Source organism: Protopterus annectens, chromosome 13.part0 (genome assembly GCF_019279795.1).
Source record: "Protopterus annectens isolate FY-2018-M chromosome 13.part0, PAN1.0, whole genome shotgun sequence".
NCBI classification, from domain to species: Eukaryota; Metazoa; Chordata; order Ceratodontiformes; family Protopteridae; genus Protopterus; species Protopterus annectens.
Window position 1 is genome coordinate 1260434819 of NC_056747.1, and position 26530 is coordinate 1260461348.

General features: G+C 45.8%; 1 protein-coding gene across 1 annotated transcript in view; it reads right to left on the bottom strand.

Annotated features, from left to right (window-relative positions):
- The window catches only part of NPEPPS (aminopeptidase puromycin sensitive), a 1948381-nt gene that overhangs the window by 1115908 nt on the left and 805943 nt on the right, over window positions 1–26530 (bottom strand). Inside the window, exon 12 of the mRNA XM_044054968.1 lies at window positions 535–598. Coding sequence (XP_043910903.1) covers window positions 535–598 — 64 coding nt within the window. The remainder of the gene's footprint in view (window positions 1–534; window positions 599–26530) is intronic.

Sequence of the window (26530 nt, forward strand, 5' to 3'; positions counted from 1 at the left end):
GGAAAAAGACCAACTCATGGAAGGGACACTTATCTGGGAATCAGGAATATTAGCCGGGCTAGGCAATAAGACTTGGTCGGCTCCCTCCTCTGAGACTGATAAGAGTCGTTCTCTTCTCTAATCTAAGATTATCTTATACAGGAAGTGCCATTTTATCAATTACTCTAGTATTTTTCTGCAATTCATGCTCATTTTACATCATGAAGTATTTTCACATATTCAAGGATCATTCTTGATAAATGTACTTGCATAACAGACTCCTCTTATCCATCTCTTTTACAAGGCTTCTTAGAACCATTTTAACTTCTGTGTGCTCTTATGATTCCTTGATGTTGATTTGTTTTTGTGTGACCTGTTATGTGTACTGCATTTCACTACTGTAATGAGCCTACTTCTACAGACACCCAAATAAAGTTTGAGTATGGATATCTCATAGTCTAGAAGAAATTTTCAGTTAAACTTACTTTAGAATTCTTGAAACATCATTCATAATAATTATGGTACCATTAGATCAAATGAAACACTATACCATACCAGTAAAAGGTCCGCCGGCACAAAACTTCTTCTGGGTCAATGTAAGTACTCTGTTATCACCATGCTAAAAGAAATGAAAAGAAGCATTACAATTTAATATTAAAGTCCATCTGTAATAACTAAGATATCAACTTGTATGACCACATGAAGCAAACTTTAGAGCCAACCACTTTTTAAAGGAAACTGTGTAAGAAACAAGGTGAACCAGGAAGTACAGTTGTGTACCTACCATAAATGTAGATGTTAGAGTGTATTCACTGTTGCAGTCATTACACTTGGGTTATCCTGCTGGCAGGCTACCCGCAGTTGGCCTGAATTCCAAAGTCCTGGTCTAGCGTCGGTTGCTGTCACCTCTTCCCTGATGTCAGTGCGCCAGGGGTATACAAGATGCAGCAGACACCATTTTCTTCAGTTTTTCTTGCCCCAGATGTCAGGTGCCTCCAAAAGGGTAGGCTAAAAACATTGCTTACAAAAAGCATGCACAAAATAAACATTACCTTCATCTACAAGCAAATACACCACATAGGTTGTATAGAATAGAGAAGTACAAATAAGTCCCAGCAAAGAAAGGGGGATGGTGGGTGGGTAACCTGGACTGCAACAGTGAATACACTCGAACATCTACATTTATGGTAGGTACAGAACTGTACTATGTTCATCATCGTGTTTCACTGTTGCAGTCATTACACTTGGGTTGAATCCCAAAGCTGAGGTTGGGCGGCTGGGTCTAAATAGGATTAGAAGTGGCTATGAGGCCTTGCAGAACTGCAGTGGCAAAGCCTGCTCTGGATTTAGAGTAAAGAGGTAAGTGATAATGCTTGGTAATCCAAGTTGCAGCCTCCAAAATTTCCTTGGTTGGTACTCCTCTGATAAAGGCTGCTGTAGTGGCTGCTGCCCTGGTAGAATGTGGCCTAATATTTTTAGGCACTGACTTGCCATGCTGTGCATAGCAGAAACGAATAACAGTGTCCTATCCATTTTGAAATAGTCTGCTTTGAGGTAGCCTTTCCTTGTGATCCTGCAGCATATGCTACAAACAGTTGCTCAGTTTTTCTGGAAGCTTTTGTTTTGTCCAAGTAGAAGCGTAGCTGCCTGTGTATGTCCAAACAGTGCAGAAGTACCTCCCCTTTATTCTGGGGATTTGGATAAAATGTTGGCAAATGAATGGTTTGGTTAAGAGCCATACTGGATACTACCTTTGGCATAAAAGTTGGATTTTTCCTTAGAGAAACCCTGTCCGGATGAAAAATGATAAAAGGTTCCACTGCCATTAATGCCTGTAGCTCTGAGACTCTTCTTGCTGATGTTATTGCTAGGAGCAGAGCAGTTTTCCATGATAGGAACTTTATATCAGCTGTATTGGCTGGCTCAAAAGGAGGGAGTGTGAGCTTTTCTAAGACAAAGTTGAGGTCCCATGTAGGTATCGGTGCCCTCCTTGAGGGTCTTATTTTTGCCCCTCTGAGGTACTGTCTTAGCAGTGGATGAGAGAAAATAGGGGGTTCCGTATTGTAATGAGTTGAAATGGTAGAGGCATGGATCTTAATTGATGAGATGTGTAGGCCTTTGTCCAGCATCTCAGTTAGGTATTGTAAAATCTGAGGAATATTTGGAACAAGTGGTTCAAGTCCTTGTGCCTGGTTCCAAGCACAGAATCTCTTCCATTTTTCTGCATAAGATTTCCTGGTGCTGGGCCTCCTGGCTTCCAAAATGACATCCATAACAGCTTTAGAGAGAGGTGTGTTCTGAGTGGCTATATTATTTGCCATGCAGCCAGATTTAAGGCTCTGAGTTGGCTGTGCAGGATCTGATTGTTTTGTTGAGTCAGAAGATGAGGAATTTGAGGTAAAGTCCAGGCTGGGCCTTGAGACAAGCTCTTTAGGATTGGGTACCAGTGCTGGCGTGGCCAGTCTGGGGCAATCAATCATTTTTGGCTTCTCTTGTTTGACTTTTAGGAGTACCTTGGGAAGGAGAGGCAGTGGTGGAAAGGCATAAACTGTTAAGGCTTTCCAGCTGAATGACAGAGCATCCACTTCCCATGCTTATGAGTGATAAGTCCTTGTGCAGAATCTCTGTAGTTGGCAGTTGTGAGGGGAGGCAAAAAGATCTATGTCTTTGCATCCCCACTTCCTTGTTATCATGCTGAAGACCTGTGGATATAGTTTCCACTCGTGAGGGTCCATGAGGTTTCTGCTTAGTTCATCTGCCAGAGTATTTTTCTTTCCTGGCAGGAATTGTGCATGTAGATGTACTTGGTAGGTCAGTGCTGTGTTCCACAAAGTCATGGCTTGCCTGCAGAGGGGGTAGGAATATGTGCCCCTTGCTTGTTTATGTACCACATAACTGTAGTATTGTCCGTCTTTAGTAATAGTTGTCCTGGATGTAGTAGATCCTTGAAGGCTGTCAGGGCATTCTGTACAGCTAGCATCTCTTTTTGATTGATGTGAAGATGCATTTGGTCCGCGGGCCACGTGCCCTGAATACACTTTCCTGCCATGTGTGCCCCCCAGGCATAATCCAATGCATCTGTTGTTAGTGTCTGCCTGGCTGTGGGTAAAGTGAAAGGCTGTCCCTTGATGTGGTGACAGGCCAGTGCCCACCATCGAAACTCATGTTGCAGGCAGGGAATAAGAGTTATTATTGTTTCCAGGCTGTGGCAATGTTGAGTCCAAACACTTTTTAGATACCACTGTAGCTTCCTCATATGCAGTCTTGCATATGGAATTAGCAGGATGCAGGATGCCATGAAGCCCAAAGCCTGCAGAATTTTTCTTGCAGGTAGCTGGGTCTTTGTTGCCATCATTTGAAAGTAAAGAGTCAGGTGCCTTTGCTTGTCTGGCGTGAGATAAGCCATCTGGGCAGTTGTATTTAAGCTTGCACCCAGGAATATTATCTCTTGAGAGGGCACTAGTTTTGATTTCTTTTCGTTTACTGTGTACCCTAGGCAAATTAGTAATCTTTTTACAAACGCCAGATGCTTTAGTAGAATGTCCTTGCTCTCTGCTTGAATAAGGCAGTCGTCCAAGTAGGGATATATTTGTATTCCTTTTTGTCTGCAAAATGCAATTACTGGTGCCAGGCATTTTGTGAAGACCCTAGGCGCAGTAGATAAGCCAAATGGCAGTGCATAGAATTAGTAATGCATTGAGTCAGCTATGAATCTGAGGTACCTTCTGGAAGATTGTCTGATTGGGACATGCAGGTATGCCTCTGAGGTCCAAAGTAACTAGCCAAGCCTTCTTGCCCAGCATGGGTAGAAGTTGCTACAGTGTCAACATTTTGAATTTTGGAACATCCAGGAAAGTATTTAGAATTGACAGGTCCAGTATTGGTCTCCAGGCTTTGTCCTTTCTGGGTACCAAAAGTCTTTAATAAAATCCTTGCCCCTGTTCTTGCTGTGGTACTTTTTGAATAGCTCTCATGTCCATGAGAGCAGAAATTTGTTTTTGTGCCTCTGCCCATTGATTTTGTGGCAGGTGTGGCATACCTTTTGGCCTTGGTAGGGTGTGAAAGTGGAACCTGTAACCCTACCCATTTGTCCTGGGTGATCTTATGCTAATTTTGTGAAAAAAGTGCTAGTTTTCCCCCTAAGGGAGCTGTCAAAAGGTAAGTGCTTGGCATTTGAAGAGGGAAGTCATTGAGGCTGTTTCCTAAAAGGTTGTGATTTGTCTTGTCCGCCTTTGGGGGCTGAAGCACCCCATTGTTTAGGTCTGTATGAGCCTTGGGGCTGAGATCTGCCTCTTGGGTGTCTGTATCAGCCTCTTTGTGGCCTGTCTGACACTGGAAAAGACCAATTTTTAGAAGGCCAGTTCCTGCTAAATCTAGGTGGCTGAACCTGTAAAAAATCCTTTACTGTCTGCAATGATTTTGCTTTATCCTCCATTTTCTTTAACACCTCTTCTGCCTTAACACCAAACAAAGTATCATGCTGTAATGGAGCATCCAATAATTTTGCTTTAACATGATCAGGTAAACTTTGTTCTTTTAACCAAGCATGCCTTCGGATGACAGAACCTGTAACTGCGGCTCTGCAAGAAGCCTCTAATGAATCAAAACCACATTGCAGAGTATGCTTTCCCACTTGTTCAGCTGCATGCAATAAATCCTGCATTTCCTTACTGTCAGGACATTCTGAGCTTGTAAGCATTTTCTGTTTTAGCAAAGACATCAGGTATTATTGATATTTAAGCATATGAAACTGGCAATTTAAAGCCCTTACAGCTAAAGTAGCAGAAGTGTAAACTTTTTCCCCCCCCATCTATCCAGTGCTCTAGAATCCCTATGAGGGGGAACATGTTTTTTTGCAGTCGAAGCCCTGACCCCTTTGGGACCCTGAGAAATTGTTTCTGGGTCAGCAGCAGGGTTTTTATAAAGAAATTTATGAGAGTCTGGGACCCTGTAATACCTACCTGGCTTGACTGGTGCAGGGGGTAAAGAATCAGGCGACAAACGGGATTCTGAAAAAACATAATCAACAATATCTAGTACAGGGGGGATAGCAAGGGGCCTGTGCTGAGGCAGTAATAGAAAGTCTCTGAGCCTTTTCTTGGATTCTGAATAATACTGGCTCTCCCAATGGAAATGCTCCCTCATGGTGTGCAAGGTTTCCCCAAAAGAGTAATCCTCAGGAGGAGAGGCTGAAGGGATAGATTCTTCAGCATCAGAGTCCTCAAAGGGAGGAATTATCCCTGTTCAGAAGAGGAATCAGAGGAAATAGAGACCTGGTCAGAAAAGTCATAGTCAGTGTCTTGCCTAGGCCTTTTATCAGGAGGGGGATGGGTACCCCTGAACAAAGTAATTAGGTCCTCGGCCATTTTAAGTATCTGTTTCTTTGGCATGGATGACTGTCCAGGAGAATGCTGTACTTGTTTCTCTGTCTTTAGTGGTGTTTTAGACTTTGCCTTTGCTGCTGAAGTGGACTTGATAGTAAGCTGTGTAGGTCTGAAAACACCCTCAGAAGCCGATGCCTGCTCAGCGGCTCCGGACCCATCTGAGGGAATAGTTTCCGTAGACCCAATACCTTGAGTTTCCAGAGGCCTAGTTGTCTCCACGTGGGATCGGAGGCGGCCTGTGGCTCTGAGGTAGCGGGTGATAGGGGCTGCGAAAGCGCCTCACTGAGAACCGGCAAACCGGTGACTGGCCTAGAAGAGGCTTTGTCGGTTTTGGACCTCGGATGCCTGTCCTTTTCTTTGTCTTTGCGTTTTTTATGAATTCCGGTCGTTGGTTGTTCTGACGGCATTATGTAGTTAAACCTTCTGCCAAAGTAATGTAAAGCAAAATCAAACAGACGCTTAATAGTGCGTTGGTTGAATCTAGCACAAAACCGACAACTAGCAACGTCGTGGTCAGGGCCTAGGCAAGGAATACAGTAAGAGTGAAAATCCTTATGAGGTATTTGCTTCCCACAAGAAATACAATTGTTAACTTTTACTGACATCAGTCTGGAGAAAACGTTTCCCCAATGGGGTACCTAGCTTTACTGAAGACTTCGGATCTGAAATTCAATTTCGAAAATCTCAGGAGTCGGCCGACCAGCACTTGTGAACTGCTTTTGCTTCAGGCACCGCGCGGCAAGAAAGACTGAAGAAAATGGCTTTGGCTGCATCTTATATACTGCTGGCGCACTGACGTCAGGGAAGAGGCGACAGCAACCGACGCCAGACCAGGACTTTGGAATTCAGGCCGACTGCGGGTAGCCTGCCTGCAGGATAACCCAAGTGTAATGACTGCAACAGTGAAACACGATGAACATCATGCATAAATACATCAGATAAACATTAAAAAGAGTTATGTACTTACCATAACTTGGCATCTGTGCTATCCAGTGTCATTCATCACAGATGGGTCTTGATCCAACCTCGGATCCGAGCCGGCAACTATCAGACAGATCCATAGCTCTAGCTAATTCCCTTCCCATAATTCTTTGCTATCCTGTACTCCTCAGATGGAGTTTGCCAAGGAAAAGGAAACGTCTAGGATGTTAGAGACCACCATATTCCAAAATATTTGCCATTCTAGTTCACTAGGACCCCCAGAAGGAAGGGGGTAGGAGAGTGGGAATGTGATAAATAAGGACACTGGACAGCACAGATGCCATGTTATGGTATGTACATGCTATCCGTGCCATTATTCATCACAGATGGGTCAGATTCCCCAGCTTCTATGTACCCTGGGTGGCCTCAAGGAAGGATATGTTGGAGCACAGAAGAACCAAAGGAAGCCTTGCTTCTGGACAGCAAGTTCAATTTGTAGTGCGAAATGAAAAAGTGTGAAGATTAGACAAAGTCGCAGCAGCGCAAATTTCATCTAGAGAAAGTCTAGCCAAAAAGGTAGAAGATGTAGCAGCAGACCTGGTGGAATGGGCCTTCACCAGTCTAGGAAGTTCCAATTGCCTAACCTCAAATATAAGAAATACAACTAGCGATCCACCTGAAAATGGACACTTTAGAGACAGCCTGACCTTTTCTGTTTTGAGAGAATGGCGCAAAAAGTTGAATCGACTTCTTGAATTCCTTAGTCCATTTTAAATAAAAACGTAATTGTCTGTGGATGTCGTAATTGTCTGTGGATGTCCAGACAATGCAATATGTACTCTCCTTTGCTGGCATAATTAGGAAAGAATACCAGTAGCTGAATAGACTGGTTGAGATTGGTTTCAGAAGCCACTTTGGGGAGAAAGGAGGGATTTGTTCTGAGAGACACTCTGTCCTCATGAAAAACAAGAACTGTGACTTAATGGACACAGCCTGGAGCTCAGAAACACTTTTAGCAGATGTAATGGCTACTAAAAAGGCAGTCTTCCATGAGAGATATTTAAGGTCACAGGAGTCTGCTAGTTCAAAAGGATTTTGTGTCAAGGACTGCTGTACCAAGGTCAAATCCCATGGTCGAGATGGATCGTTAACAGGAGGCCCAAGAAGAAATGCTCATTTCCGAAAGGCTTTGCACAACTTGAAAGAAAAGGTAGGCTCATCGTTTAAATGAAAATTTGAAATGGCGGCTAACTGGAGTTTAATTGTAGAGAAACTTGTCCCATTCGAAAAAAGGGAAGATAACAGCAAAATATCAGAAATACATGCAGAAAAAGGATCTAGATTCCTTTGTTTGGCCCAAATGGAAAACCTTTTTCCATTTACTAGAATATACTTTTTTGGTAGACTGCTTCAGAGAAGCCAAAATAATGCTCTTAACCAGGGTCCTGAACTGAGCAAGGATTACTGGAAGTGGAGAAACCATGTGGTTAGACAAAGGGTCTGTAGATTGGGAAGTGGGAGCCCCGGAGGTGAGAGATGAGATTCTGAACAGGATTTAATATCCAGAGCAGATACCAAAGATGAGACGTTAGGAAGGAGAACCATTGGGTATCAGAGGAATAGGAGGATAAGTTTAAAGGAGACCCAGAGGCCAATTGTGAACAAGAGCTCCCCTGGATGACTCCCCCCCCCCCCGGGGGGGGGGGGGGAGATCAGGGCAAAATAATTGCTGCATTTGTGGTTGATCGTGGAAGGAAAAAGATCACAGCAAGGCTGACCCCAGTGGTTGAACATCTGCCTCGCCACTGATGGACTCAAGGACCACTCGTGAGGACTCAAGATGGACCTGCTGAGTTTGTCAGCCAACACACTGGAACTCCTGGGTATACGAGTTGCAAGAAGAAAGTGCCTGGAAGACATCACCCATTTCCACACACTGGACCTCTCTGCACACAGGATAAGACCATGTTTCCTCTTCCTTGTTGAGATGCCAGACAACCGCCATGTTGCTTTTCTGAATTCCTATGGTCCCTAGAAGGGGATAGTTCTGAAAAAGACTTGCAACGCGAGAACTGCTCATCTCCAGAAAATTTGTGTGTAATTTGGTCTCTTAGGGGGACCAAGTACCTTGAACCGTCCTGCTCTGAAAATGCCCCACCCCAACAGGAAGGCATCTGTGGTCTATAAGGCCTTAGGAGGGGGAAGACAAAATGACCTGCCTAGGTGAAGAGCCTAAAAGTGAAGCCAACAAGTTAGATGATCTTTGCATACCTGAATCAATTTTATTGTCATGGACATGGACGAGTCAGAATGGACTACTGAACCGCCAGGGTCCATTTTAACACCCGCATAGGATACCTGGCTAGTGGAACTAACTGGATGGCTGCCACCATAGAATCTAATGCCCGGAGAGTCAAGTGAGCCAAGAGTTGCTATAGTTCCAGCAAGACGGAAACCTGATTTTGAATGAGCTGAATCCTTCACAGAGGGAGAGCTGCAGTCTCCAATACTGTGACCAACTTTAACCCTATGAACTCCAGAGTCTGGCATGGAACAAAATTGGATTTGGGCAGATTTACTGTGATGTCCAGGTTTTGGAAAAGATTGAGTGCATACTCAGTGGCCATTGATGGTCAGTGCGCCATGGGGGTTGTGAGGAGTCAATCATCCAGGTACGGAAAGACCTGGAAACCCTGCAGCCAAAGATGAGCTGCCACCACTGCCATGCATTTGGTAAACACCCTGGGGCTGTGGTGAGACCAAATGGCAGGGCTCTGGACTGGTAATGACTGGCTCCTATGCAGAAGCATACATGTCTTCTGGAGCGTCTGTCGATCTTTATGTGATAGCATGTCCTTGAGATCCAGAGCACATCCATTCGTCCTTTTGCAAGAGGGGCAAAATAGACTGTACAGTGACCACCCGGAACTTGGACTTCTTGAGAAATAGGTTCAGCTCGCTGAGGTCCAGGATCGTATGCAGGTCCCCTGTCTTCTTTGGCACCAAAAAGCAGGAGTAAGTTCTGGACCCTCGTTGTCCTGTTGGGACTTCTTGGTTTGCTCTTTTTGAAGGAGATCTTCCACCTCAATGCAGGCCAACTCCCTTTAGCAGGGTGGAATGTCTGGGAGAATCTTTCAAATTGGAAGGGTCTGGAAAAAGGGAATAGAATAACCCCTGGAAAGGATTGTTAGCACCCACTGATCGGAGGCGAGACTTGTCCAGGCTAGTGGGTGCAGGCAGCAACAACCCCAAAACTGCCTCCAGGGCAGCACAGCTGGGCACTGCATCAGGAACGCTGGAAAGGCTTCTCTGAGAACAGCTCTCTGGAGCCTCGGTTCTGCGGACCCCTCTGTCCCTGGGGCAGCGATTGCCTTTGAATCCCCTGCCCCACCTTGAGGAAGAGGATTCCTGGGGGGGCATCCCAAAAGGAAGACAGAGTCCTCCGGAATCCTAGCTTCTTTCTTTCCCTCAAAGTCTTAGAAAAAGGAGGACCGTTGGGGAGTAGAAAATTTGATCTCAACATCGGACAGAGTCTTACCTTCCTGCTCACGATGGGTTATGGTCTTCATCGACAAACCAAATAAAGTGGAGCCAAAGGGAGGTTGGTGAAGGATGCCTTGAAGGGTTCTGCACACCTGCAAAGGTGAAGCCAGATGTGCCAAATGGCAATACTGGTGCCCACCGCTCGAGAGGTGGCCTCCACCAAATTGGAGATCAATCTCATTGACATATTAAACAGGGAAGTCAGACCTGAACGCTTTGGGGAGACTAGTTTAAAACACTCTGGAGGCAACAAATCTGTAAGGGAAGTGGTAAGCTCTGAAACCAAATCCCTCTGAAGCCAGGTAAAATGGGCCAAATAATTGGGTGCTCTCAGTCCAAAAGTAGTTAAGGCAAAAACCTGCTTCCCAAAATGGTCTATCGTCTGGGACTCCCTGTTCAGAGGATGGACCAAGGAGCTTTGTTCCAACTCCATCTTAGTAGCAGTGGGCACCACAATAGCATTGACAGGAATTCCTTTACTCCAGAAGGGTCTATCTTTGTGAGGACTGAGGAATTTTTTGGCTCTTTTACGGACTGGTTCCTCCATATCCGGTTCCTTCCAAGCCCTGCTAGTGATAAGATCCACCAGTTCGTCAGCAGGGGGAACCGAGGAAGATAATGGGCCCATCCTGAAGGCCTTTAGGAACACAGATGCCTCTGCAGACATGGATGGGGAAGACCACTTGCCTCTCTGCTTAAGAACCTTAAGGGTGTCCACAAAGGAAACCTCCTCAGATGGGAGTCTGGGGGACCCATCTCCCTCCTCAAAGTCCGTGTCCTCAGTGAGGGACACTTTGGAGGGAGTCCAAGTGCCTCCTCTTGCACAATCTCTTCCAGTGAGGCTTCTCCCCGGTCGGCTCAGGGGAATACTCGAAGAGACAGATACCCCAAGTGGGGCAGTGCCCATCTAAAGGCACTCTCAGGAGGGCTGACCCTGGACAGATGATGAGGTCTTAGTACCCAAACCGGAGAAGGGCTTGGGGGGACGCAAGGAAGAAGAGGTAGCTGCCAGGCTGTAGAAGGTCCTCTCTACCGCCTGGAAGGCTGACGGGCTGGACGAAACTCCACTCCCCTCCCTCATGGCAGGAGTCACTTTGGCAGGGGTAAGGGACCCAGTTGCAGCACTGATGCCCCCTGACTATATCGGTCCTGAGCTGTTTAGTGCAGAAGCCCCCAGGTGAAGGGAACAGTCCAAAAGCTCTGGTCCTGAAACCTCCCCCAAGGAACCTGCACCGACCTCTCAGGGGTGTGGCTGTAGAATAGAGCTAGACAGGGACCCAGACGGTGTCGAGAAAGTCGGCCTCTCGTTAGAATTTCTCTGGTCCTGACATTTCAAATAAAAAAAAAAAAATCCAAAATTGTTTAATACTCCAGCACCCCAGCTAGTAAGCCTTTTACAGAGTTACCATCACAGTAGCACAAGCTGCACTTAACAAATATCACATCATTAATCAATTAACTAAAACAATTAAACACAAATTAATAATTAACAATGCAGAAAAGCATTCCACACTCAAGTTCTTTGTTTAAACCACAAGGCATCAAAGTGGCAAACTTTAAAATACAGACCACTTCTTTATATAACCGTTTTTAAGTACATCATCCTTGATCAGAACTTGTTCTAAAATACATGCTTTTAAACTGATACAAGACCCCAAGTGTATTTCATGTAAATGTGATGCCACAGGGCTATCCAAATTTTGATTCTTAATGTCTCTAACATGCTCTTGTACTCTGATTTTAAACATTTTCTTGGTTTCTCCTATATAGGAGAAACCACAAGGGCATGAAAAAGAGTAAACCGCTCCCTTAGACACACAGAAAAAAAAATTGCCCTAGGCTGAAAAAAATGCCATTTATTTAATCAAAAGTCCTAACCACATGTATACAGATATAACATTTACCACAGGGAAATGTACCAGAATTTTCTAAAGGAATAGTTAAAATTTCAGTAGACAGAGAAATTATGAACAACCATGTATTTTATATGTCTGGCTCTCTTACAGGAGACAATAAAGGAGCAAGGTAAATTCTTAATTCCAGTCTTCCCCTTACATAAGGATGGCCAGTAGTACCTTAAGATTTTTACTAACTCAACACTACAAATATTATAAGTAATGACAAAATACATCTTTTTATCACTAATACTCCCTGCATGACTCCTATATCTATTCACAGACTTCATATCCTCTGGAACATTAACCACACTAGTGGCATCTCTTCTCAAGCAAAACAATTTATTCAAAGAATTAATAATTCATTGCTATATCCCCTTTGTTTAAAGGCTATACAAGAATGCAAAACATCTTCCTTGAGAGACTGAACATTATTACACAGCCTATTTATTTTGAATAACTCATTACAAGGCAAAGCCTTTAAAATACAGGGAGGGGTGGCAGCTGTTACTATCTAAAAAATGAGTACCACCATCACATTTTTTTCTGAATCTTTGTAATAATCATATTATCAACAATATTTAGTTCAAATCTAAAGAACAGAAATGTCTTTTTGTACACTGACGGTTTTCCTGAGGAAAAGCTACAAAAGAATCCACTAGCCATGAACTACCCTTATATAAAAAATTAAATAATCAACAAATCTATTGTAAAGAACATACTTATTAAAAAAACTAACTTATAAAGGAACTCTAACTCAAATAAACCCATTACCAAATTAGCATACACGAGTGCAAAAGACACACTCATTCCTGTACCTTGAATCTGTTGATAGATGCAGTTGTTAAATTCAAAAAAGTTACGGGTTAAACTAAAATATAACAACTCTATAACAAAAGTACTAACCGGGCTATTGCCTAGGAAAAACCCAAGAGCTTCAAGTTCCACCTGATGTGCAATACTCGTATAAAGGCTCCAGACATAAAGAACCAGCCAGAAAAAAACAAGTGATGGACTTTTTTTTTTTAAGAAAATGAAAAGAATCTCTTATATAAAAGAGTCTAAACCAACAGCATACCTAAGCAAATAAGTATGAAGAAATAGACCCATAGTGTAAAAAATAATTCTCAGCTGCCACAATTGGCCTTCCAGGAGGGAGAAAAACTTTCTTATGGATTTTTGGCAGGCAGTAAAATTTTGCCAAAATGCCTTCCACTTTAAATTTAACTTCCACATCTTGCTTGGAAAAGTAACCAAGTCTGTAACCCTTATGTAACAAATCTTAAAAGCCATCTATAGCTGCATAATATTCATGTTCATTAGCCACACGATATACACTATCGTCAGAAAAATGATCCATACGCATATTAAAATACTGCGTATAGTGCAACACAAATTTTTTTACCTTTGTCTGAGGTCTTGATAATATTCCTCCTAGTACTAAGACATTGCAGTGCATTCCATTCAGCCTTAGTCAAATTATAACATACATTAGCTTTTTCTTTTTTAAAGGTATTCAGACTAACCTCAAGAGCATAATTTACCACAGATGAAAACTCTTGGATGGTATTAACAAAAGGTGGAATGAAATTACTACTATGTGGTACTTTAGAAGCATCTATAACACAGTAGGCATTGATGCCATCATATGAATCCAGTGATGAATTACATGAGAAAAAAAATCACATTCCCCATCCTCTCCCATCTGTGTGTCAGTGGAGGGGGCATTCTCAGACACAATCTTACTATTTTCAAAATAATCCAACAAATGTAATTTCCTAGACAGCTTAAACAATTCAATTTTACAGACATATAATCGTGGCAGCGATGTGGGAATAGATTTTAACCACCCATACTGTAATACTGATAATTATGTACAAGATAAAGGGTTACCTGTAAAGTCTGCAATCACGTTGTGACCGCTGATAACACTGGTTGATTTTACTACATTACAAACATTAGTATAGTCAATATCTTCTTTTCTTACTGTTAAAGTACTATCCCTCCTTATTGTTCTGAAAATATCCTCATTTTTAATTATTGTTGGTTCCTGACATTTCAAACCCTGACAGATTGGAAGAGGAGAGTGCAGCCCTGTTGATGGAGAAGGTCCCCTAACCAGTAGGGGTGGGGATGGAAGCAAGCCCAACTCGATATGAGCCTTGAGAAAGCTCATCATCCTATCCATGTCCAAGGGGAGGAGACTCCTAGAGGACCTGGATGAAACTAAGGAATGACCTGACGTAGCAGATTAGGCCTTGGATCCTGAAGCCCTGTGGAGACTGGGAAGGGGATCTGCTCCTACTAACCGGATCCAACTGCCTAGGCAGGGAAATGACAACAATTATCGGAACTGGCAGGTCTATCAGGTCAGACAATCTGGTAGGATCTGAAGACTTAAACAGAGCATCCCATGGATCTGGCAAGCTGGTGGGATCTAGGGACAGATTGCATCCACTCAGATCTGAAGACCTCCGCAGAAGTCTTGGCTCAGAGTCAGATCCTAGGCTCTCAGAACAGTGGAACACTGATCATTAGCCAAAGAGGCTGGGCTTTGATCAGGGATCGGCGATCCAAGAGCCTTGGCTTTTTTAAATGAAATGAAGAGGAGGAGCCCCCTGGGGAAAGAGAGGGCCTCTTTTTAGAGTCATGAGAATGTTTGGAGGGGGAAGTTGAGGACAACAGACCACCCCGAGCCAAGTCTTTCAACAGCAGTTTATTGTGTCGCTCCATGACGGCCCTGGGGTTGAATGCAGCACAAATGTCACATTAAACCTCCAGGTGAGGTCCTCCTAAGCAATAAAGACACTCCTCGTGCAAATTGGAATAAGGCATCTTCTGACTGTATGAGAAGCACCTCTTGAAGTCAGACGGTTTGTCAGCCATGTTAAATCAGATGCATACAGACAGACTGTTGCATGCTATCTAACTGTAATGAATGAAAGAACAGCTAATTAACCCAGGAAAAAATACTTTACTGTACTTTCTATTTTTTTTAAGTAACTAAGGGGAAAAGGGCCCACAGGGAAGAAGGGCAGGAACCCCACAGATGAAAAACTAACTAGAAATATTTATGGGAAGGGAGGAAAAGTACAGTTGTGTACCTACCATAAATTTAGATGTTAGAGTATATTCACTGTTGCAGTCATTACACTTGGGTTATCCTGCTGGCAGGCGACCCACAGTCGGCCAGAGTTCCAAAGTCTAGGTCCGGCGTCTGTTGCTGTCGCTTCTTCCCTGACGTCAGTGCACCAGGGGTATATAAGATGCAGCCGACGCCATTTTCTTCAGTTTTTCTCGCCCCAGATGTCAGGTGCCCCCAAACAGGTAGGCAATACATATTGCTAATATAAGCATACAGTGAAATAAAAACAAAACCTTCACCTACAAGCAAATACACCACATAGGTTGTATAGGATAGAAAGGTATAGATACGTTCCAGCAAAGAAAGTGGGAATGGAGGGTGGGTAACCTGGACTGTAACAGTGAATACACCAACATCTACATTTATGGTAGGTACACAACTGTACTATGTTCATAGTGTTTCACTGTTGCAGTCATTACACTTGGGTAGAATCCCAAAGCTGAGGTAGGGTGGCTGGGCCTAAATAGGATTAGGAGAGGCTACCAGGCCCTGCAGAACTGCAGTGGCAATGCCTGCTCTGGATTTAGAGTAGAGAGGAAAGTGGTAGTGCTTGGTGAAAGTGTGCACTGAACTCCAAGTTGCAGCCTCTAAAATGTCCTTGGTTGGTACTCCTCTGAGAAAGGCTGCTGAAGTGGCTGCTGCTCTGGTGGAATGTGGCCTAATGTCCTTAGGCACTGATTTGCCATGTTGTGAATAGCAGAAGCGAATGCAGTGTCCTATCCATTTTGAAATAGTCTGCTTTGAGATGGCCTTTCCTTGTGATCCTACAGCATAAGCTACAAACAGTTGCTCAGTTTTTCTGAATGCTTTTGTTTTGTCCAAGTAGAATGTTAGCTGTCTGTGTATGTCCAATGTGTGCAGAAGTCTCTCCCCTTTATTCTGGGGATTTGGATAGAATGTTGGCAAATTAATTGTTTGGTTAAGAGCCACACTGGATACTACCTTTGGCATAAATGTAGGGTTTGTCCTTAGAGAGACCCTGTCCTGGTGAAAAATGATGAAAGGTTCCACTGCATTAATGCCTGTAACTCTGAGACTCTTCTTGCTGAAGTTACTGCTAGGAGCAGAGCAGTTTTCCATGATAAGAATTTTATATCAGCTGTATTGGCTGGCTCAAAAGGAGGCAGTGTGAGCTTTTCTAACACAAAATTGAGGTCCCAAGTAGGTATCGGTGCTCTCATTGGGGGTCTTATGTTTTTTGCCCCTCTGAGGTACTGTTTGAGTAGTGGATGCGAGAAAATAGGAGGTTCCGTATTGTAATGAGCTGAAATGGCAGAGGCATGGATCTTAACTGATGAGAAGGATAGGCCTTTGTCCAGCATCTCAGTTAGGTATTATAAAATCTGAGGTATATTCGGAACAAGTGGTTCTAGTCCTTGTGCCTGGTTCCAAGCACAGAATCTCTTCCATTTTTCTGCTTAAGATTTCCTAGTGCTGGGAACTTCTGGCTTCTAAAATGACATCCATAACCGATTTAGAGAGTGGTGTGGTCTGTGTGGCTATATAATTTGCCATGCAGCCAGATTTAAAGTTCGGAATTGACTGTGCAGAATCTGACTGTTGTGTTGAGTCAGAAGATGATGAATTTGAGGTAAAGGCCAAGCTGGGCCTTGAGACAAGCTCTTTAGGATTGGGTACCAGTGCTGGCGTGGCCAGTCTGGGGCAATCAAGATCATTTTTGGCTTCTCTTGTCTGACTTTTAGGAGTACCTTTGGAAGAAGAGGCAGTGGATGAAAGGCATAAACTGTCAGGGTTTTCCAGTTGAATGATAGAGCATTCACTTTCCAGGATTGTGAGTGATAAGTTCTTGTGCAGAATCTATGTACCTGGTAATTGTGAGGGGAGGCAAAAAGATCTATGTTTGGGCATCCCCATTTCCTTGTTATCATGCTGAAGACTTGTGGATTTAGTTTCCATTCGTGAGGATCCATGAGATTTCTGCTTAGTTCGTCTGCCAATGTATTTTTCGTTCCTGGCAGGAATTGTGCCTGCAGATGTACTTGATAGGTCAAGTGCTGTGTTCCACAAAGTCATAGCTTGCCTGCAGAGGGGGTAGGAATGTGTGCCTCCTTGCTTGTTTATGTACCACATAACTGTGGTATTGTCCGTCTTTAGTAATAGTTGTCCTGGATGTAGTAGATCCTTGAAGGCTGTCAGGGCATTCTGTACAGCTAGCATCTCTTTTTGATTGATGTGTAGATGCATTTGTTCCTTGGGCCACGTGCCCTGAATACATTTTCCTGCCATGTGTGCCCCCCAGGCATAATCCAATGCATCTGTTGTTATTGTCTGCCTGGCTGTGGGCAAGGAGAAAGGCTGTCCCTTGTTGTGGTGACAGGCCTGTGCCCACCATCGAAACTCCTGTTGCAGGCAGGGAATTAGAGTTATTAGTGTTTCCAGGCTGTGGCAATGTTGAGTCCAAACACTTTTCAGGTACCATTGCAGTTTCGTCATATGCAGTCTTGCATATGGAATTAGTAGAATGCAGGATGCCATGAAGCCCAGGGCCTGCAGAATTTTTCTTGCCATTATTGAAAAGTAATGAGTCAGTCGCCTTTGCTTGTCTGGCGTGAGATAAGCCATCTGGGCAGTTGTATTTAAGCTTGCCCCCAGGAATATTATCTCTTGAGAGGGCACTAGTTTTGATTTCTTTTCGTTTACTGTGTACCCTAGGCAAATTAGTAATCTTTTCAAAACGCCAGATGCTGTAGTAGAATGTCCTTGTTCTCTGCTTGAATAAGGCAGTCGTCCAAGTAGGGATATATTTGAATTCCTTTTTGTCTGCAAAATGCAATTACTGGTGACAGGAATTTTGTAAAGACCCTGGGCGCAGTAGATAAGCCAAAGGGCAGTGCAGAGAATTGGTAATGCATTGAGCCAGTTATGAATCTGAGGTATCTTCTGCAAGACTGTCTGAGACATGCAGGTATGCCTCCTTGAGGTCCAAGGTAACTAGCCAAGCCTTCTTGCCCAGCATGGGTAGAAGTTGCTACAGTGTTAACATTTTGAATTTTGGAACATCCAGGAAAGTATTTAGGATTGACAGGTCCAGTATTGGTCTTCAGGCTTTGTCCTTTCTGGGTACCAGAAAAAGTCTTGAGTAAAATCCTTGTCCCTGTTCTTGCTGTGGTACTCTTTGAATAGCTCTCATGTCCATGAGAGCAGAAATTTGTTTTTGTGCCTCTGCCCATTGGTTTTGTGGCAGGTCCGGCATACCTTTTGATTTTGGAAGGGTGTGAAAGTGGAACCTGTAACCCTGAGAAACAATATTAAGTACCCACTTGTCCTGGGTGATCATGTGCCAGTTTTGAGAGAAAAGTGCTAGCTTTCCCCCTAAGGGTGCTGCCAAAAGTGAAGTGCTTGGCATTGGTAGAGGGAAGTCATTGGGACCGTTTCCTGTAAGGTTGCGATTTGTCTTCTCCTCCTTTGGGTGCTGAAGCACCCCATTGTTTAGGTCTGTTTGTGCCTTGGGGCTGAGATCTGCCTCTTGGGTGTCTGTATCTGCCTCTTTGTGGCCTGTCTGACATGGGAAAGGACCAATTTTTTGAAGGCCAGTTTCTGCTAAGGTTGTACCTGCAAGAAATCTTTTACTGTCTGCATAGATTTTACTTTACCCTCCATTTTCTTTAACACCTCTTCTGCTTTAACACCAAACAAAGTATCATGCTGTAATGGAGCATCCAATAATTTTACTTTAACATGTTCAGGTAAAGTTTGTTCTTTCAACCAAGCATGCCTTCGAATGACAGAGCCTGTAACTGCAGCTCTACAAGAAGCCTCTAAAGAATCAAAACCGCATTGCAGAGTATGCTTTCCCACTTGTTCAGCTGCATGCAATAAATCCTGCATTTCCTTATTGTCAGGACATACTGAGTTTGTAACCATTTTCTGTTTTAACAAAGACATGAGGTACTGTTGATCTTTAAGCATGTGAAAAAAGAAGTTATGTACTCACCATAACATTCCATCTGAGTAGTTAACTTCATTTGTCTGCAACCTGTGGGTATCGGATCCGACCCGGCAGCTTTCCAAGCTAATAGATCCGAGCTCCAAGCTCCTACCCATAATGCCCTACCATCTCCCTCTAACCCTCAGATCGAGTTTGCCAAAGGACAATAAGGAATTCCATAACCTAGGAGTGGTTCCAAACTGTTACAATGACGTCCATGAAAGGAAGCCATATCCTGACTCTTAGATAACGAACTAAGGATGCGGGGGATGGAGGGCGGGTCGGTTGCAGAGAAATTAAGTTACCTACTCAGATGGAACGTTATGGTGAGTACATAACTTCTTTATCAGAAGTAGTTGACTTCATTTGCTCTGCAACCTGTGGGACAGAGTCCCCAGCTACCAACAACTTGGGAGGCCCTTATGGAAGGATATTCCGGAGCAGTGCCAAGCCAAATGATGATGCACGTCCTCTGGAGATCAAATCCAATTTGTAGTGTGTAATAAAGGTATGAGAGGAAGCCCATGTAGCTGCCGAGCAAATGTCATCCAAGGAAACCTTTGACCAGAAGGCAGCAGAAGAGGCCATGGATCGGGTAGAATAGGCTCGTACTCTCAGGGGCTCAGGACGACCAGAGCTTTTGTAAGCTAGGAGAATGCACTGTGAAATCCATCCAGCTAAGGTTATCTTAGTAACTGGCTTGCCAAGACAAGATTTTGCAAAGGAAACAAAAAGTTGGTCAGATTTTGAATATCTGCTGTTCTATTTAAGTAAAAGCGTAACTGTCTGAACATCCAGACAATGAAGTCTGTATTCGCCTTTATTTTGAAAATTTGGAAAGAAAACAGGCAGATCAATGGTCTGATGTTGACTTCCGAAGCCACCTTGGGAAGAAAGGAGGGATTAGTCCTGAGGGAGACCCTGTCTTTATGAAAAATGATATAGGGAGGTTTACTGCAAAGAGCATGAAGCTCTGATATTCTTCTCGCAGAAGTAATGGCAATCAGAAAGGCTGTTTTCCATGATACATATTTCAAATCGACTGAAGCCGCGGGCTCAAAGGGGGGCCCAGTCAGAGCTTGAAGAACTAGGGTAAGGTCCCATGGGGGAACTGGATCTTTAACGGGTGGTCTTAACAAAAAGGTTCCTTTCAAGAAAGCCTTGCATATTTTGGAGGATGCTAGCGGCCCTGAGTTGTTACCAACATGGTAGTGGGAGATAGCTGCCAACTGAACTTTAATAGTAGAAGCACTGGCTCCTTGATCAAAGGTATGTGAAAGAGTCTAGGACTGCTGGAATCGGAGCCGTAAAGGGATGTAAGTTCCTGTGCTCCGCCCAGATCGAGAAACGTTTCCATTTACTGTTGTAGATCTTCCTGGTGGATGGTTTATGGGCGGCCACCAGGATGGCTTTAACCGAAGATGATATAGCGGGAGTCCTAGCCATCAAGGGAACTGGATCAACCAAGCTGACAGCTTCAGGTAGTCCAGATTGGGGGTCTTCAATCCTAACGGGTGAGAGATTAGATCCAGTTTGGGATCCAAAATCCAAGGAGGATGTACTTGAGACTGTAGGTAAGGGAACCAGGTTTGGCGAGGCCAGAATGGGGCTATGAGGATAATTCTGCTCCCGAACAGATGAGCTATCTGCAAGAATTTTGTCAAGGGACGAGGCGGATACGCATACAGAAGACCAGATGGCCAAGCATGAACTAGAGCGTCTCTGGGAGTTTCCCCTGGTGGGGGAATCAGAGCGAAGAATTCTCTGCACTTTGTGTTCGAAGGCGAGGCGAAGAGATCACAGCAAGGTTGACCCCACTGGAGAAAGATTTGTTTCGCTACAGCAGGGTTCAGAGACCACTCGTAAAGTGAGAGGATCGTCCGACTCAACCTGTCCGCTAACATGTTTGACCAAACCGGTATGTGCGCTGCTATGAGAAAGCGGTTGGTGGATATCGCCTATTCCTATACTCTCATTGCCTCCCTGCAAAGTGGATAGGATCTGGTTCCCCCCTGTTTGTTTATGTACCAGACTACCACCATGTTGTCTGTTTGAAGTGCAATAATTCCTGGATGGAGAAGGGGATGGAGGGCTTGCAATGCTAGAAGCACCGCCCTCATCTCCAGGACGATGATATGCAGTGAGGTCTCTGTGAAAGTCCACGTGCCTTGGACGGATCTGCCCATGCAATGCCCCCCCCACCCGAGGAGAGAAGCATCCGTGGTCACTGTGACTTGGGGAGGGGGCATAACAAAGGGGCGGCCTTATTGAAGGTCTCTGGAATGGAGCCACCAAATAAGCGATTCCCTGCAAATCCTGGTGAGAGGAATAGGTGTGGTCAGGGGTTGACAGAGGATGGACCATTGTATTTGTAACTTCCACTGAAGGATCCTCATCTTGAGGCGAGCGAAGAGGGATAGATTGATGGCCGCTGCCATAGATCCCAGGGCCCTCAGGACTAGTTCTGCTGGTAGGGCTGAGGATTGTAAGAGATCTAGAATGTGAAGGCTCAGATTGCGAAGCCTGTCCGTGGTCAGAAAGACTCTGGATTGAGTAGTGTCTATCCTGGCCCCTATGAATTCCAAAATCTGAGTGGGTTGAAGGGAGGATTTCTGGAGATTTATCGTGATCCCTAGGTGGCGGGCAAGGCGTAAGTAGTCCCTGCCTGAGCAGAGTTGATGCCTGGTGGGGGCGGTTAGGAGCCAGTCGTCCAGGTACAGAAAGACCTGTATTCCCTAAAGCCTCAGGTGGGCCCCTATAACTGCCATGACCTTGGTGGACACCCTGGGGGCTGTGGTGAGACCGAAGGGTAGGACCCTGAACTGATAATGGCTGGCTCCCAGCCGAAAGCGGAGAAATCTCGTGGATGGTCTGTCCATCAAAATGTGGTAGTACGCATCCTTGAGGTCTATAGAGCACATCCAGTCGTTCTCCTGTAGAAGTGGGAGAATGGACTGAATAGTGACCATCCGGAACTTTTCCTTGGTAATTGACAGGTTCAGCGTTGACAGGTCGAGGATGGGTCGTAAGTCCCCCGTCTTTTTTGGCATCAGAAAGAACCTGATGTAAAAGCCTGATCCAGATTGTTCGGGGGGGGGGGGGGGAGACGCGCTGGATGGCTCTTTTTCTTAGCAGCCCTAGGATTTCTGATGCTGCTGCCTCCCTCTGATCGGGTGGGACATCGGGGAGTTTTGTTGCTCGGGGAGGGTGAGATAGGAAGGGGATGGAGTATCCTCTGGATATGATTCGGAGCACCCAGTGATCTGTTGTGATGGACTCCCATTTCGCCAGGTGTTCTGAGAAGCGCCCCCGGACTGCCTCCAGAGAGGAGCAGTTGGGCAACCCCTCAAGGCTGTTGCGTGGGTCGATCCGAAAAAGGTTCTCTCGACCCAAAATTTTTCGGGCCCCCTCTGCCCCTGGGCCGGCGTCCACCCTGTCCTCCTCTGCCTCTGAAGGACGAGGTATCCGGAGAGAAACGGGATTGTTGAGCTTTCCGGAACCACATCTTCTTTTGTCCTCTGGTTCCTGGAGTAGGACCTCTGAGGAGCAGAGAAGTGGATCCCGATGGCAGACGACGTCTTCCCGTCTTTCTCGCTCTGGAGAAGCATTTCGCGGACGGTTTTGCCAAAGAGTGTGGAACCAAAGGGGGCATTCGCGAAGGACGCCTTGAAGGGTTTCACAAAGTCGCAGAGACTGAGCCAAGTTTGTCGTCGTAAGACGACGCCTGTTCTGCTAGCTCTAGCCGCTCCCTTCGTAGCATGGGAAAGGAGCCGCATAGACGTGTTGGTGACTGACTTGAGAGTGGCCATTCGAGCCGAGAAGGTACGCTTGTCTTCGGCCGACATGGACTCTGGGGGTGACGCAGCGTACTCTTTAATCAGGTCTCGCTGCAGTCTAATCACATGTGCTATATAATTCAGTGACCTTACAGAGAAGGTCACTGAAGAAAACATCCGCGTTCCCAAACGGTCCATCATCCGAGACTCCTTGTCTGGAGGATGCACAGAGGAACTCTCCTGTGCCAATTCCTTTTCAGTGGCAGCCGCCACCACCATGGCATCCACTGGGGCACCCTTGCTCCAAACTGTCCTGTCCGTGGGAGGGCTGAGGATCCTGTCCGGTCTCTTAGGAAATGGTTCAATAGTGTCCGGCTCCTTCCATGCCCTGGTAGTAATGAGGTCTACCAGGGGATCAGCGGGAGGGGACACCCAAGAGGTAGATGGGCCTGCGTCAAACGCCTCTAGAAACACAGACTCATCCGAGGAAGGTTTTTGGGCAGACCACCCCCCTCTAATGCATAACATTTCCGTGATGTCTCCAAAGGAGATGTCTTCGGGGGGTGACCTTGGGGAACCTTCCCCTTCCTCCAAGTCAGTGTCCTCTGTAAGGGACTCGGGTGAGTCCAAGTGCCTCCCTCTTGCACGTCCATTTGTGAGGGACCTCCTCGGGGGGGCTGTCCGAACGATGTCCTGTTCCCCTAAGGGAACAATCTGGGACGTAGGCGCAGGCTGTCCCTGGGGCCGGTGATGGAGGACAGGCCCATATGAGTGGGAATGGCGGGTGGATCCGAAGCAAGAGCCTGGGGCCTCGAATCCTCGAGAGGACCCTCTCCACGACGTTGAATGCCGAGGGGGAACTGCTTTCCCTTGGATCCGAAAGCATTCCCCTCGGATCAGACGTGCGGATCGGCGCCGAAGGTGACCCGACTGGATCCGAAAGGGTAGTGTGCCCCGACCTTGATGGAACCAAAGGTCCACTGGCCCTCTCAGATCCGACGTTCAGCTCACGGCCCCGAGAGCTCGGATCCGAAAATGGATCTGACAGACTCGAGGGTACAGTCGGCGCCGAAGTAGGAGGCACTGTCGGCGCCGACCCTACCCCGGCTCCGAAGCTAGTTGGATCTGAAAGCTCAGAGCCCCAAAAGCGGGTCGGAGAAGCAGCGATGGAGGCGAAAAAAGGTGTCGATCTCCCCCCCAGCAAGGGGGGGGGGGTCAAGAGCACTCCCATCTGCATCTGGGCCTGAAGAAATCTACGCATCATCCGGTCCATATCAGCATCTGACAAGCTTCTGGTGGATCTAGACGAGGCCACCAAAGCCGGCCGGGAAGGCCGCCTGGATGACCTAGAAGGCGACCGGGTCTCCTCCTCCCGCTCCAGGGAGAATCGTGGAGAACGGAGCTGAGAGGGGGAAGGCCCGGAGACCTTAAGGGGAGAGGGGAGCTTCTTAGATGGTGGTGCCGAAGAGGTGGATTCGGACTGCCTTTTATGGCTCCGGTGTCTCTCCTTCTCTCTATCTTTCCTCTCTTTTTTTCTGCTTTCCCTTTCCTCCTGGGCCAAGGTGGGAGGGTAAGTCCCGGCGAGGGGATCAGGAGCGACAGGTGGGGCAGTCGCGGCCGGCGCCACCGAGGTGGAAGAAGCAGAGTCTGGGGGCAAAAGGCCCGCCAGAATGAGCTTCGACCTCCTATCCTTCAAAGCCCTGGGGTTGAAGGCTGCACAGATGGTACAGCCCGAAGAAAGGTGGTCAACTCCCAGGCAAAGGACACACCGAGTGTGACCATCTGCTGGAGACTGCTTATGGCCACACTCGGTACATTTTGAGAAAATGGTTCTAGGGCCTTCAGCCATTGTAAAAGGATATAGAAAAGAAGGCCCACAAGCACACACCTTCACACACGCAGAGGGGGGAGGGGAATAAAACTAACTTAACTAAAATACAAGAGAACTACCCAACAAAGATTACAAAATATAGGGGGAGTTCACACACACCAAGAAAAGGAAAAATCTGACAGAAAAGAAGTTTTTAAAGATAAACTTACAGTACTATTGCTCGGAGCTCGTTCTAGAGAAGCTTATGGAAGCCACGGCAAATGAGATCTGAGGGTTAGAGGGAGATGGCAGGGTATTATGGGTAGGGGGAAGGAGCTTGGAGCTCGGAGCTATTAGCTTGGAAAGCTGCCGGCTCGGATCCGAGTCGGATCTGATACCCACAGGTTGCAGAGCAAATGAAGTTAACTGCTTCAGAGCTGGCAGTTTAAAGCCCTTACAGCTAAAGTAGCAGAAGTGTAAACTTTCTTCCCCCATCTATCCAGAGCTCTGGAATCCCTATCCGAGGGGACAGGGTTTTTTGCAGTAGAAGCCTTAACCCCTTTGGGACCCTGAGAAATTGTTTCTGGGTCAGCAGCAGAGTTTTTATAAAGAAATTTATGAGAATCTGGGATCCTGTAGTACCTGTCTGGCTTGACTGGTGCAGGGGGTAAAGAATCAGGAGACAGAACTGGATTCAGAGAAAACATCATCAACAATGTCAAGCACAGGGGGGATAGCTAGGGGCCTGTGTTGAGGCAATAAAAGAAAATCTCGGAGCCTTTTCTTGGATTCTGAATAATCCTGGCTCTCCCAATGGAAATGCTCCCTCATGGTGTGCAAGATTCCCCCAAAAGAATAATCTTCAGGTGGAGAGGCAGAAGGGATAGATTCTTCTGCATCAGAGTCCTCATAGGGAGGGAGAGAATATCCCTGATCTGAAGAGGAATCAGAAGAAATAGAAACCTGGTCAGAGGAGTCATAGTCATAGTCAGTGTCTTGCCTAGGCCTTTTATCAGGAGGGGGATGGGAGCCCCTGATCAAAGTAATTAGGTCTTCGGCCATTTTAAGCATCTGTTTCTTTGGCATGAACTGCCCAGGAGAATGCTGTACTTGTTTCTTTGTCTTTAATGGTGTCTTTGTCTTTGCCTTGGCTGCTGGAGTAGACTTAACAGTAAGATGTGAAGGTCTGAAAACACCCTCAGAAGCCAATGCCTGCTCAGCTGCTCCGGACCCATCTGAGGGAATAGTTTCAGCAGGCACAATACCTTGAGTTTCCAGAGGCCTAGGCGTCTCAATGTGGGAATCGGATATGGCCTGTGGCTCTGAGGTAGTGGGTGTCAGGGGCTGCGAAAGCACCTCACTGAGAACCGGTGAACCGGCGACTGGCCTAGAAGAGGCTTCGTCGTTGGTTTTGGACCTCGGATGCCTATCTTTTTCCTTCTTTGCATTTTCTATGAATTCCGGTCGTCGGCTGTTCCGACGGCATTATGTAATTAAACCTTCGGCCAAAGTAATGTAAAGCAAAATCAAACCGACGCTTAATAGTGCGTTTGTTGAATCTAGCACAAAATCGACAAAGTACAGTTTTGTACCTACCATAAATGTAGATGTTAGAGTGCTAATACAGCTGCAGTCATAACAGATGGGTTTCTCCTGCCGTCAGGCGGGTTCTCGGTCAGCCGAATTCCAAAGTCTAGGTCCGGCGTCGGTTGTCGTCGCTTCTTCCCTGACGTCAGTGCGACAGGGGTATAAAGGAACCAGCCAACGCCATTTTCTTCAGTTTTTCTTGCCCCAGATGTCAGGTGCCCCCAGAAGGAAGGCAATAATAAATTTGTGTGATAATGCAGTGCTATATAATCAAAATACAGCAGTAGTTGCAAGCAAATACATGATAAATTAAAACCCCAATCAGGTTGTATGAGGATGTGTTAGCCTATAGGCCTGTCCCAAGAGGGGAAGGAGGAAGGGAAACCTGGACTGCAGCTGTATTAGCACTCTAACATCTACATTTATGGTAGGTACAAAACTGTACTATGTTCATCGTGCATACAGCTGCAGTCATAACAGATGGGTAGGATCCCAAAGCTAAGAAAGGGGTGGTAGGCACTAGTTGTAACTAGAAGGAGCC